Consider the following 15000-nt stretch of genomic DNA (forward strand, 5'->3'; position numbering starts at 1 on the left):
ATTAAATGTACTTCATATGAATACATGGAAATGTGTGACGTGATCAAATTACATTAACTCAACAAATTCTATTTCTTTTCAGTGCATAAAAGTGTGTAAAAAAATAATGAAAGGTCATTCTGGAGGATTTTTACGCAACGAAAATTCTCATAAATTCATGTTTTGTGCCGTTTGACCTTAAAAGTCACCAAAGACTCCACATTATCGATGATTGTGGAAATGAGATAAAATATAAAATCAGAGTAAACATAAACAGTGACAACACACAATTTGATTTCACGACCTTTTACATAAATCCAGTGAGAAATATTTCCACGTCACACACAAGTTAGAGCTAAAAATCATTAAATAAATGAGGAATTCTTCAAGTTTTACACTATTTACATCAGATTTTATTATGAATAAATCAGATGTAGCAGATTTTTGTTAATTTTCTCTCTTTTTTTAAATTCTAAATGAATCTCTTAAAAAAAAAAAAAAAAATAATTTCCATGTGATTGAAAGTATTTGTCTTGTCTTTTTTTGTGCTAAAATCTGTGAAATGTGTCGTATCTTAATGTATTTTATGATTTCCACGGGACATGTATTTGGAATTTAAGGATTTAAAATATCACGTGATATGATTGTGACTTTATAAAGTAATGAAACTCAGTGGAAAGTGTAAAAAGTCCCCAAAATTAGATCATATTTCACGATTTGTAGTTAATAGTAACTCTAAAATCTCATCCAGATCACGTGGTTGTTGTAAAGAAAATGTTGCTTATTTGATGAGGAAAAAAGGTTTTATTTCTTAAGCAGTTTTAACTTAGACTGGCGAGTTAATTAGAAAAATCTCAAAGTTACTTGAAAATAATGAATCGCAGTGATTAAATGCGATTAACCTGAACTTTCTGAACACATTTAATGCACAAAAACTGTGATTATTCTGAAATCATTTGTCTTCAGTCGGTTGTTTTGGTGTTGTTGCCTTATAGTCCACTTATTTGCCCCATGAAGGGGCAAACGAGCAGCGAGTCCAGGAAATGTGGTGGTTCAGTTTCTGGTCTGGGACGACTTTGTGAGTTTAAATGACCAAAAAAAAACACATGAGACGATGACAAAGACAGACAAGGATCTGTGTGTGTGTGTGTGTGTGTGTGTGTGTGTGTGTGTGTGTGTGTGTGTGTGTGTGTGTGTGTGTGTGTGTGTGTGTGTGTGTGTGTGTGTGTGTGTGTGTGTGTGTGTGTGTGTGTGTGTGTGTGTGTGTGTGTGTGTGTGTGTGTGTGTGTGTGTGTGTGTGATACATGAAAACACACACGCAGCAGGTCGTTTCAGACATTAGTCAGAGTTATGTCTTCTCAACATGGAGGCTTTAATTAATGACTGTCAGATTCACACACCTCAGCTGTAACTGAGCTGTGTGTGCGTGTGTGCGTGTGTGCGTGTGTGTGTGTGTGTGTCCACCTGAAAAGTTAAATAAGAAGATGTCTGACGACTTTATCCGTCACAATCTAGAGACGCAGACCAAACATCTTATTTTTGGTCCTTCTCATTCGTGTGTGTGTGTGTGTGTGTGTGTGTGTGTTGTAATCTCCTATCTGGAGTAATCCCTCCGTGAAAACAGAGTCTTGTTCCGTCGACACCGTGACCGTTGACGCGACGTCTCGGGTGAAGACGCATCGTCTTCATGTGATTTGTTCCTACAAACAAACTGTATTTTGTGTCTTTTTTGATGGAGTCCCAGATGGTTGCTATGGAGACGACGGTCCGTCTGTCCCCCAGCATTCACATGAGAGTATGAGCTTCTTCTTCTTCTTCTTCTTCTCCTTCTCCTTCTCCTTCTCTCTCTCAGCCTCTCACTCAGCACCCCGCCGGTCACGGTCCGCTGACTCACGCTCTGTTGTTTGTTTTTAGCGCGGTGGAGGCGGGGCCAAGGGCTAAAATAGCGCCGCCGCCGCCGCCGCCGCGACCCCGTTTGAACTGAAGGTCCTTCAGTCACGCTGCAGATTTGTCATTATTGCAAATATCAACTATATTCCGTCGTGCAGTGAGAAACGGTGAGACGGCGCCGCGCTCCGTCTTGCTCTTCTGTTTCCTGTTTGGACTATTTTTACGACGTGTGGAGGTTCGTTTTCTTCATCTCGTGAAAGTTTTTCTGATTTTTTTGGGGGTTTTTTAAACTTCAGACTGCTTTACCTTGACCGTTATTGAAAAGTGGTGTGTTTACACTGCGGCAGCAAACACACTCACGATGATGTAGTTAGTCTACCAGGCCACTGGAGGGCGGTGTTGCTTGTTTTTTGTTTTTTTTTGTGTTTTTTTTATGAAACCACACAGACGTGTGCAGAGAACAATACGCTATAAATTTGCGAGGATACAACATTCTAGTGGACTGATGATGAATCGGATTCTATCAGTGTCAACTGGTTTCATCCCAGTCGCGTATATGGGAATCGTCGAAACTAGGAATCGTCTATCTGGGAATTGTATAACTGGGGAAAAAACACTGTCGTCTCAGTGGGAATCGTCTAACTGGGAAAAAACACTTTTCTAAGTGGGAATCGTCTATCTGGGAATCGTCTAACTGGGAAAAAACACTGTTATCTAAGTGGGAATCGTCTATCTGGGAATTGTCTAACTGGGAAAAACACTATTGTCTAAGTGGGAATCGTTTATCTCGGAATCGTCTAACTGGGAAAAAACACTGTTGTCTTAGTGGGAATCGTCTATCTGGGAATCGTCTAACTGGGAAAAAACACTGTTGTCTCAGTGGGAATTAGTGTCAGTTCTGCAGTCAGTCAGTCAGTCACACATGAAGAAGCACCTCCATGTTTCCCCTCAGCATTCCCCAGTTAGACGATTCCCAGATAGTCGACTGACTGACTGACTGACTGACTGACTGCAGAACTGACTGACTGACTGAGTCAAAAAGAAGACAAACAACAACTTTGTTCAGCACCTCTGTGAGAAACGCAGGGAAACTTATTCAGACGTATGAAATAGCAGCAACTGCTGTGGGCTTTAATAAAGGGCTCATTAATGTCTCTCTCTCGCACACACACACACACACACACACACACACACACACATACACACACACACACACACACAGCGGTGGGCCCACACACTGCAGAGTGGAGTTGGACACCTCTCTCTCTCTCTCTCTCTCTCTAACAAAGAGCGTCTCTGCACAGCAGCGGTCATGTGACACTTGTTCCCATTGTTCACTTCTGGCCAGGGGTGGTTTTACTAATGCACTCGTGTGTGTGTGTGTGTGTGTGTGTGTGTGTGCGTGTGTGTAGGTGTGAGTGTGCGTGCGCGCCACAGCAGGAAAACAAAAAAGTCTCTTCGCCAGCATGAGGAAGAAACTCCTCGTTTCCAAGCAAGTTGACGTTTGTGTTCAGGCTCTCAGTTGTTTCTCCTCAAGCAGCAACGGAAATCACAGAAAAACGTGAGAATATCCCAGATTATCATGAAGGATTTTTAGAGTTTGTGTGAGTAACGACAAAACTTTAGCTTTAAACTCGATTAAGTCACTTCTGACTCGGCATTATTGATGATTCTATTGATGGTTTTTCCCAAATTAACACAATAATGTGGTACAGAATTAATGAAAGAGATTTTATGACCCTTTTATTGAAATCCAATGAGAATATTTACTGTTCAGACACGTGTTTATCTCAATTAATCATACAAATTCGATAGTTTTACACTTTTTACTTCATATTTTACTATAAATAAATATTGCATAACTGTTTTTTTAATTGTATTTTTAAAATAAAACCAATATTTAAATAACCTGAAAACATCCGTAATTTACATTTTCTCCTCGAACCTTAAACTAAATAGATTAGAGGAAGACCAGTGAAAAATATCTACAGTAAAGTTTGTTTTTTTAACTTTGTCGGGCCCATGAATAAAACACCTCACTTTTGTGGTGAAATTCACACGTTTTTCATTCAACCTGACTTGAAATGTCACAGAACAGATGAATAAAAACTAAATCAATGGATACAGGATAGAAAGTAGAAACCTTGGAGGCTTGACTCCTCAGATAAAAAGTATGTGAAAGAGAGAATGAATGAAAAACAGTAAACACAGTGTTTGTGTGTGTCTGCTTGTGTTAAAGGTGAAGGATTGTTTTAATGTTGGCCTGAAGCGTCGCGTTACTGTTTATTATTCGGTCTATATTAACCTGAAATGAGTGTAAGTCGATTTTAAAGTCACCGGAAATCCATGAAAATACACGTGCGACCAATTGTCCAACGTCTTTAACCGCCTCCATCTTTTAAAAATGAGCGAAAGCTCCGTCAGAACACACTTTTCCTTTGGTCTGGTAAGAGTGAAGTGGGACCGCGGCGCCCCGGTGGTCCTGGGAAAAAAAGAAAAGAAAAAAAAACCCCGTTTCTTAAAACCGCCACTTCAGTGGATTAGCGGCGGAGCCGTCTCATGATGCAGCGAGTCGGAGGGACGACGAGCAGTTCGTTGAGGACACCAGTACATCTTCGTCCCCAGAGGGACTGAAGAAGAAGAAGAAGAAGAAGAAGAAGCAAAGACACATAAATATTACTTTTATTGTCAGTAATCCTCCATAATGAGCCGTGTGCCGGCCCAGATGTTTATACGACCGCTTCCTCTTCCTGCTAATCTGTGCTACGTTCCCACCGCCTGAGTGTGTGTGTGAGTGTGTGTGTGAGTGTGTGTGTGTGTGTGTGTGTGTGTGTGTGTGTTGGCCTTCACTGGAGGCTTTCTCTCACAGTGTTTTGTCTGCCGTATGAATGTTCCTGATTACCTGACAGGTGTTTTTTTGTTTTTTTTAACCCTCGAGACGCCGAAGTCTCGACATTTCGAGACGCAGACTTTCAGAATAAAACAGAGCGTCGGTAGAGAACACAGCCTCTATCTGCTAACGGCGGATGGGAGACGGACGAAGCTTCGATCCCGACATCCGAAGCGACTGTGCTTATATGTAAGGGTTAAAATAAAAAACAAAACATGCTAAACATTGAGGGTGAACCTGGATAAATAAATCAAATTATGGATAAATTGCATGTTCTGCTCCAGGTGGCGCTACTCAGAGTTATATAGAAAAACTCCATGAGCAGGAGTCTACTTCTAAATTTCTATGTGCTGCAGGTCGTCTTCTGCGTTTCTGGGCGTATTTGTTGAGTCACAGCGCCCCTAAAGGCCCGGCATGTGTACTACATGTCCTGAAGCCGAGTTCATAGTGACGAGTGGACGGAATTTCTTTTCTGGAATCGTCTTGGTTTGTGCGAACGAGGCCCAAACCACTGATATGATCTCTTCAACCCTCGGGGGGCGAGGGGGGGAGGGGGGGTTGCCTCCTCGCAGTCGACAAGTCTGGTGATCCTCTAAAGGGAGGCGACCAGGAGGCGTCTGGAGCAGATGAACCTCCTCATCTGGCTCCTCTCGGCGTGGAGGAGCAGCGACTCCCCGGATGTCTGAGCTCTTATCACCAACGTGTGGAGAAAACTCGTTCCAACGGCTTGTATCTGTGATCTCCCTCCTCCGGTGAGGGTTTTGGATTTGGACCTTTGGCTTTCGAGCTCAGGTCCCCTCTTCCCTCATTACCGGTCCAGACCTCCGTCTCGTCACTCGCTCATCAGACGGCGAGGTACTCGACCTCCTCCGCTAATCTGTATCGCCGCTATCTGAGGAGAAAGGCAGTCTGTCCTGGCGTGTGATTTAAATCCCCTCTTATCCATTTCACACGAGCGCGACGGGTTCTGTTTGGGCTTCACATGCTCTCACAAGCTCCGCGGTGAAATCTTGGGGGAGTTTCAAGTATTTTAAGTATTTTCTCACGCTCTAATGTCCAGAGTTCGTTGCTAAAAATAGCAACCGCCAGATGCAGAGAGTCAGTCTGTTGCAGAGCGTCACCACCTTCCGGTATCCAAATACCCTTAATGCCCCATTACATTCCTCTATATCCTGACTTGAGGTTCATTTGTCTTCATCTTTTGAAATCATTTTTCCAAAATCCAGCAGCTTTTATTCTGGTGGAGCCACTTACTCCAGCGTTTATCTGAGACGTCAGTGAAAAAAAAATCTGAACTGGAGCTTGAGCACAGAAACAAAACTGGTAAAATGAGTCACCTGTGAGAATTGGGTCACTTTTTCTTGGCAGTGTGAACGAGTCCGGGGGTAAATTCAGCTGCTCTGCACACTTTCTACTTATGTGATTGGTCAGGCGCCGCAAGCTCCGCCCCCCTTTTGTGTGCAGGCGCGCGGATCCTGAAGGGAAAAACTCTGGGTTAAACTACAGAGTTCATAACCTGCTTCGTGTTAATGCTGATTGGGATCGTGAATGTGTGGGTTTGTTTATCCAGGTAGCAGAGATATCCTAGGTTTATTTACCTAGTTAACATGGATATCCTGAGTTTATTTACCTAGGTAACATAGATATCCTGAGTTTGTTCATTCAGGTAACAGACATATCCTGAGTTTGTTTATCCAGGTAGCAGAAATATCCTAGATTTATTTCTCCAGGTAACAGAGATATCCTGAGTTTGTTCATCCAGGTAACAGAGATATCCTGGATTTATTTCTCCAGGTAACAGAGATATCCTGAGTTTGTTCATCCAGGTAACAGAGATATCCTAGATTTATTTCTCCAGGTAACAGAGATATCCTGAGTTTGTTCATCCAGGTAACAGAGATATCCTAGATTTATTTATCCAGGTAACAGATATCCTGAGTTTGTTCATCCAGGTAAAGGAGATCAAAGGCAGTCCTGCAGCTTTGTTTAATGTGGGAGTTGAAGGATCAAAAACAACGAGGTTCCTCTCAGTGCTTCTGGAGGTCAAAGGAACACGACCCAGTGATTCCAGATCTTTAGATCATAAATGTGGACCAACAACGACAGAGGAGTCGACTTTGAGCTCATGGTTTTGAACGTGTGCGGAGGAGCTACAGTCTATGTTGACAAGAACATGAGCTTCGGAGATCTGGACAGTCTGTCAACTGATGTGACCGAGAAGTAGAATAGAAACACACCAAGAAGGTCGTCAAACTGCGATAGTGAGTCGTACTGCATGTACACAACACCGGGCTCCAGTGTGGAAATGTCTGAAGGTTGGGTGGAGGAAGGATTTTCAAGTTAAAACGTCAAGGCTTTCTTCATGTGTGGTGATTTCAGTATACTGACCTTGTTAGCATCACTAGCATGTTAGCCGTTAGCTCATATAAATGTTTACTAGGCAGGTCAGGTAGAAGTCAAGTTAAATTACAAAAAGAAAGAAAGCTCAGTCAGAGGATTGATTGATGGATTGAAATATCAATATAAAGTTGTAAGCCAGAAAACAAACAAATACGCTAAAATATCAATTAAAAAGTAGTAAGACAGAGTCAGAAAACAAATAAGTAAACAAACAATCAAACCAACCAACAACATCTTCAGACACAGAAAACATTTTAAGAGCGGTTATGTGTGTGTGTGTGTGTGTGTGTGTGTGTGTGTGTGTGTGTGTGTGTGTGTGTGTGTGTGTGTGTGTGTGTGTGTGTGTGTGTGTGTGTGTGTGTGTGTGTGTGTGTGTGTGTGCGTGCGTGCGTGCGTGCGTGCGTGCGTGCGTGCGTGCGTGCGTGCGTGCGTGGACAGCTGGAGGAGTAAGGAGGGTCTATTATTACGAGAGGAGAAAGATGAAAAGGTGGAATACAATACAAAACAATAGATATACTTTATTCCTCCCCGGGGGAAAGAAGGAGAGACGGAGTGAGGCAGCAGAAGAAGAGCTGACGTCACGGCGAGCCGCTGAAGGGGCGGGGCCTAATCCCTGACAAGGGAGGATGAAAAGTCAAATAAAAGCAGTTGATGGAGGGAAGAAACTAAAAATAGTGAGAAAGAAAACCTTTTTATCCCAAACAGCTCTTAACATTAAATATTTATTCATAAAACTGATCTGAAAGGTGTGTGTGTGTGTGTGTGTGTGTGTGTGTGTGTGTGTGTGTGTGTGTGTGTGTGTGTGTGTGTGTGTGTGTGTGTGTGTGTGTGTGTGTGTGTGTGTGTGTGTGTGTGTGTGTGTGTGTGTGTGTGTGTGTGTGTGTGTGTGTGTGTGTGTGTGTGTGTGTGTGTGCGTGCGTGCGTGCGTGCGTGTGTGTCTAAAGTGTTTGCACTCACTGAGATTCAGTCCTTTCTCCTCTGTAGGGGAGGGTGTGTGTGTGTCTGACAGATGGTGGGGGCCACACACACACACACACACACACACACACACACACACACACACACACACACACACATAGCTGACCATCCCGAGGGTCTTATAATAGGTACTTTTCTCGTCGTCGTTCTGCCCCTCTGAGGAATCCAGACTCTGACCCAGCATGCCTTCACTTTAGTGTGTGTGTGTGTGTGTGTGTGTGTGTGTGTGTGTGTGTGTGTGTGTGTGTGTGTGTGTGTGTGTGTGTGTGTGTGTGTGTGTGTGTGTGTGTGTGTGTGTGTGTGTGTGAGAACATAATACTCACACTTGAGGTTCTTCTTATCTTCGTTATGTAACGGTTTATCTTTCACCCCCGAGGGAAGTTTCTGCTTGTCCTTTTTTTTCCCCTCTCTCTCTTCATTTATTTAACTTTTTCCATGTATTTCAGCTCGTTCAAGAGTCAAGATATTTGTTGATCATACTTTACGATGAATAGATATTTACGCTGCACAACGAAAGGTTGTCAGAGTGAATTACCTGGGGTAGTGAAACGTCACTATAGGACTTTCGTTGCCTTTGGGGTTCGTTTACGTGACATAAGAGTCACTCCAGCTTATAAAAAGATCATCTCAGCTACACATTAATCCAAAGATCTCTGATTTGACTGGAAAAGAACATTAAACTGGATTAAAAAAATATAGCTGAATCATGCTAAAGTTAATAACAGATCCTCTGGGTACAAGCTAATGCTAAGGTTGCTAACAGCTCATACTGCAGTGAGGATGAGGAATCAAGTGAACCAGTGACTGTAAATGTCCCGTAGACTGTCTGTCTGTATAGACCGTCTCACCTGGCCAGGTGTAGCCTAACGTTAGTCTGTGTTTCCTGCCCAGAGTGGAGGATGATGGCGGAGGGGCGTTTTGCCAGTCTGCCCCGGTCTCTCCATGCACACCACAGCTTGGCCGGAGGCTCCAGCCACCCCGGAGTACCCAGCAGCCCCTGCTCCTCCAGGAGGCGCCAGGGCTCCCTTGCCACCTCCATGGACCTCCTCAGCTCCAGACCTGGGTGAGTTCTTAGGTCTCCTCCAAACCGCCGGCCGTTCATCATGGTACCGTACTGTACCGCGCCGTATCGTATCGCATGGTGCTGTATCATATCATATCATCAGGTACCATATAGTATCGTATTGCAAGGGGCCATATTGTATCATATCGTAAGGTACCATATCGTATCGTAAGGTGCAGCAACGTATCGCAAGGTGCCATATTGTATCATATCGCAAGGTACCATGTCGTATCGTAAGGTGCAGCATCGTATCGCAAGGTGCCATATTGTATCGTAAGGTACCATATCGCATCGTATCGTAAGGTACCGTATCGTGTCGTAAGGCGCAGCATCGTATCGCAAGGTGCCATATTGTATCGTCAGGCACCGTATCGTATCATATCGTAAGGTGCTGTATCGTATTGCAAGGTGCCATATCGTATCATATTGTAAGGTACCATATAGGATCGTATTGCAAGGTGCCATATCGTATCGTAGGTCGTAAGGTACCCTATCGTAGCATATCGTAAGGTACCGTATCATATCGCAAGGTGCTGTATTGTATCAAATGGTGCCATATCGTATCGCATCGCAAGGTACCATAGCGCATCGTCTTGTAAGGTGCTGTGTCGTATCGCAAGGTGCCATATCGTATCGTACCGTATCGTATCGTAAGGTACTATATTGTGTTGTATCATATCGTATCGCTCTTTTTCTAGAACTTAGAGTCTCAACTCTTCTTCTCCTCCTCCCTCCAGTCTGGCTCCAGGACAGGGTAGCAGCCTCTCCCAGGTTCCCCCTGCCTACCAGCCCGTCTCCATTCACGGGACTCTGCCTCGTCGTAAACGAGGCGGAGCCACCGTCCCGCCAGGGAGCTACACCTGGAACCCTGAAGCCAGTCAGTCGTCGCCCTGTGGTCCTGGGCACGTCTTCCAATCCCCAACCCCCCCACTGGTTCAAAAGCCCCCAAACGACTTCCACAGGTGAACACACACACACACACACACACAGGTTCTCTCATGTGGTGTAGGGTTTCAGCAGATTATGTCAGATGGTGTGTGTGTGTGTGTGGGCGTGGCAGCACATCTCTGTGAACTCTTTGTCCTCTGAGCAGCTTCAGTTTCACCACTGCTGACACACAGCGGGACGATTTGTCCAGGTCACAGTCAGTTTGTTCAGGAGGCTCCAGATGATGAAACGGCTCATATGTTGGGTGTTTTTTTTCTTTCTTTTGTGTAATAATAGAGAAATTCTATATGAATTGTGTGTGCCTGTAGACCAACGGGGGTATATTGTGTCTGAGAGGGACGGTAGTGACGGTACTATGGTACGGCACGATACCGGACGGTACGGTATTATATGCGACTGTATTATGGGACGGGAAGGGACAGTAGTACGGTATAGGGCAATCATTTGCAAAATGTTGACTTGTAAAAGTGAAACTTCTCTGAAGTGAAAACACAAAGAATTATGTTGGTGTTTTTTTTTTTCAAACAAACGGGACCCAAATACTGAATTTAAGACTCAAGAACTCCTCTTCACGACTGAAATCCTCACAACTATTAAGAAAATTTACCCCAAACATCTTTAATTGAATTCAATTTAAAGTCTCAGGCTGTTGTATTTTCATTGTATTTGTTTTTAAATTTGAACGTTAAGACGATCATTTTCTTTCACGAAGTCAAGGAATCACAGACGTGAATTTCCTGGCCGTTTCCATTGATTGTTGTATTCAGTCCTCAGTTTTCTATCAACGGCGGGGGCGGGGGAGGGGTTGTTTCTTGAACCAGCGACCCCCTCAGTCTGGACTTTCCATCAGTCATGCTGCCCGCTGACCTCTGACCTCACGATGCACCGGGCCTGGTTGGTCCATTTGCCTCCCTGTTGACCCCCGAGGACGAGGACCACCACGGGAGGAGACCGGGGGGGGGGTCGCTGCCTTTTTAAAAAACAATAGAGTTCTAAAAATGTTTCATTATTTCTTAAAAAACTCACAAAGGGGTTTTTTTTTATTTTAGTTATATGGAACAACTGTTCATATGAATTTAAGTATTTTTTATCAGATGAAATACAATAAGATATGAAAACATGGAGAAATTTATATTATCAGTAAAATATTACATTGTATGTGCAAATTTTATGGCGCCCTCTGTTGGCCAGCAAACACTGCTGTGTATAAAATAATGCTGCACGTGGTTTCATGTTTCCAGCAGAAACACACTGACCTCTGTGGGTCGCCCACTCTGTGTGCAAGTCACACACACACACACACACACACACACACACACACACACACACACACACCGTGTGGTGAGGTCAAGAGAACAACAGGACCCAGAAAAAGACTGTGGCTTGTTTCCGCCTTTTCCAACTCATGTTGGGTTTTTTTTCTCTTCTTCTTTTTCTTTGTCCTCTTCCACTTCTTCCTTTTCTTCTCCCTCTTCCTCTTCTTCTTCTCTCTTCTTCTACTGCTTCTCTTCATCCTCTTCTACTTCTTCTCTCTTCTTCCTCTTCCACTTCTTCTTCTTGTCTCTTTTCTTCTTCTTCCTCTTCTACTTCTTCTGTCTTTTCTTCTTCTTCCTCTTCTACTTCTTCCTCTTCTTCTTCTGCCTCTTCTACTTCCCTCTTTTCTTCTTCTTCCTCTTCTTCTTTTTCCTCATATCTTCTCTCTCTTCTTCTTCTTCTCTTTTCTTCATCCTCTTCTTCTTCTTCCTCTTCCACTTCTTCTTCTTGTCTCTTTTCTTCTTCTTCCTCTTCTACTTCTTCCTCTTCTTCTTTTTCCTCTTCTACTTCTCTCTTTTCTTCTCCTTCCTCTTCTACTTCTTCTTCTTCCTCTTCTCTCTTTTCTTCTTCTTCTTCCTCTTCTTCTTCTTCTTCTTCTTCTTCTTCTTCCTCCTCTCTCTTTTCTTCTTCTTCTTCCTCTTCTTCTTCTTCTTCTACTTCTTCTTCTTCCTCCTCTCTGTTTTCTTCTTCTTCTTCCTCTTCTTCTTCCTCTTATACTTCTCTCTTTTCTTCTTCTTCGTCTTCCTCTTTTTCTTCTTCTACTTCTTCCTCCTCTTCTCTCTTTTCTTCTTCTTCTCTCTCTCTTCTTCCTCTTGCTCTTCATCAGTTTTGCGGTGGCAGAAGCACAAACAAACTCAGGTTTTTATTGCCGACTCGGCACAAAGCGGTAACCGTAGCGGCGGCGAGCTTGTCCAGTCTGGCCTCGTCTTTATTTAGAGCCTTCAGAGTCCGAGCCGTGACACAGCATGACGGACGGATATAGACGTTTCAGAACAAGTCGAGTATCTTAACGGAGAGAGAGAACCTCTCTCTCTCTCTCTCTCTCTGCTCGACCTTTGACCTGCCGGATGCTGAGTCGGAGGAATGAAGAGAAAACTGGGGGTTTCCAGAAGCAGATCCAGGCTGAGGTGTCTGGAGGGTGGTGTTGTTGTTGTTTGTCTGTGGTGGTTCTTGTTGAACCCATGCTGACCCGGGCAGGGAGGGGTGGTGGTGGGGGTGGGGGGTGGGGGGGCAGGAGGGGCCCCCCTTTGTAAGCAAGAGAGAAGATATTTTATTTTGATATTTAGTAGCATTTCTGCCTCCATTAGTTGGGGACCTCGCGAAACGCAGGTCCCCTTTGTAATTCGTACGCCACCGACAGTGGGTTAATGTCAGGGTTAGCTCGGATAGCTCGCGGCCTAACATGCCCGTTAGCATGCTAACAAATATTGTCTGATTGAGCTGAAATTTGGCAGGTGGCCTAATGGGGGCACTGCGGTCACGAATCACTAGCTAATTAGCTGGTTTTGACGCCGTTTTTTCAAAATGAAAGTCATTAAAAAAAAAAAATTTTTAAACTTAAAAAATTATCAGTAGCCGGTCTAGAGGATCGTGCCCACCCCGAAAGGCTTGAGCGAGGTCCCGGCCAACACTACTTGCAGCTTTAATTGTAGTTATTATTGCTCAAGGATGTATTTCTATAGGTTTTGTTATAATATCTTATTTACATTATCTTTTAGTTAGAAATGGTGAAATCGGTGAGATTTTGATCGGTTTTAAGCCAATTTGTAGAGTGTGTGTGTGTGTGTGTGTGTGTGTGTGTGTGTGTGTGTGTGTGTGTGTGTGTGTGTGTGTGTGTGTGTGTGTGTGTGTGTGTGTGTGTGTGTGTGTGTGTGTGTGTCAGGATGTGTTGGATTAGCCATGTGTGTGTGTGTGTGAGACGGTGTTTGATTGCGGTTCCTCCGCCTCCAGCCCGAGCTCACCAGAATAGCGGCGTCACGTTGTCGTGACTCGACGGGCTCCTGCAGCGGTTGCGTAACTGATCCCCTCATTATCCGGGGGCCACGCCGAGCGCCGGCGGCTTACGACCCAACATATTTGCTTTGCTAAGTAATGGAGTGTGCCAATATTCCCGTGGGAACGCCGGCGAGGTCTTAAGTGATTTAAACCAGCAACCTGTGCTAATGTAGCCACGGATTTGAGCTAATTACCTCTTTACCCCCCCTCCTCCCCCCCACCGGTAGGCCCCCCGCGGAGCGGCTCTAATACAATATCCTGTATGGGTGGCATTCCGGTTCAGGGGCGACGTGTGGAAGTGTTTAATTTGAATGTTTTATTATCCATTCGTGTATTATTTGTACAAAGAAAAGCGTTAAAATTCACTGGTGGAGCTGAAAACCATTCAAATATTGTAGAAAGCAAATAATAATATGTAGGAGCGATTATGATTTTAGAGGGAAGGTAAAGTTCAGGATTCATAAAGTGTGTAATACTCGAGAATGGAGATGAAAGAAATATCAAATATAAATTAGTTTAAAAAAAAAAGATATAAAGGACTGATTCTTGAAGTACAATAGTTCGTCTTCATGAGGATTTGATTGTTAAAAGCAGAATATTGAATCAAAATGTACGCGTCGGAGTAGCTGTTGTTGTAAAACTACATTTTAAAGAACTTTTCTCATTTTTCATTCAAGTGTAGATTCAGTGGATTGTGTTGTTTGTTTTTGGTTTATAATCTGAATGTTTATTTTTTTTCTTTTTATGTTTGTATGTTTGAAATAAAGATTCATTCATTCATCCAAAGATTTAGATGTAAAATAAAAAAGTAAAATTTAATTTGTATATTCAACCTCAAAACAGGAAACAGCAACAGAAAATAAAAATGAACATGTAATATGAGTGTGTCTGTTGAGTAGAGCACATTTATATTCCTATAACTTATTAACTCTTGACTAGTTTCTACATTTTTACACTATAAAACACATATAGACAATCCACTTTAACTCTAAATTAGTTTGTCACACTTGTACAAAGGCATTAATATTTAGAATAATTAATTTGGGAAATCAAATGTCATAAGAGATTTATTCATTTAATTTGATTCCATCATTAATTTAGTGGATTTTAAGTGTCACATTAGTTCAGTTTTGATGTGAATAGCATGTTTAAGGTTTTAAAATATATTTTTATTTGTTTTGTTTATTCGACGCTCAGAGAGGAGGCGCAATATCAGCGGGGACCATGGGGGGGCGCTGTGGAGATCAGAAATGGAATTAGAGATTCAAATCATAAGGTGTGTGTGTGTGTGTGTGTGTGTGTGTGTGTGTGTGTGTGTGTGTGTGTGTGTGTGTGTGTGTGTGTGTGTGTGTGTGTGTGTGTGTGTGTGTGTGTGTGTGTGTGTGTGTGTGTGTGTGTGTGTGTGTGTGTGTGCTATAACCTCACTGTGAAATTGTCAGTGGACTCTGAATGGCAGGCGTGTGGCTGCAATGTGTGTGTTATGGTGTGGGAGGAGGGAGAGAGAGAGAGAGAGAGAGAGAGAGAGAGGGAGAGAGAGAGAGAC

General features: G+C 43.3%; 1 protein-coding gene across 2 annotated transcripts in view; it reads left to right on the forward strand.

The window, feature by feature from the left end:
• bcar3 (BCAR3 adaptor protein, NSP family member) overlaps positions 1-15000 on the forward strand; it is a 37429-nt gene that overhangs the window by 531 nt on the left and 21898 nt on the right. For both annotated transcript variants that reach the window (XM_080506711.1, XM_080506712.1), the window contains exons 2-3: positions 9029-9200; positions 9938-10162. In XM_080506711.1, coding sequence (XP_080362837.1) covers positions 9029-9200; positions 9938-10162 — 397 coding nt within the window. The remainder of the gene's footprint in view (positions 1-9028; positions 9201-9937; positions 10163-15000) is intronic.

This window comes from Blennius ocellaris (genome assembly GCF_963422515.1).
Source record: "Blennius ocellaris genome assembly, chromosome: 12".
Lineage (NCBI taxonomy): Eukaryota > Metazoa > Chordata > Actinopteri > Blenniiformes > Blenniidae > Blennius > Blennius ocellaris.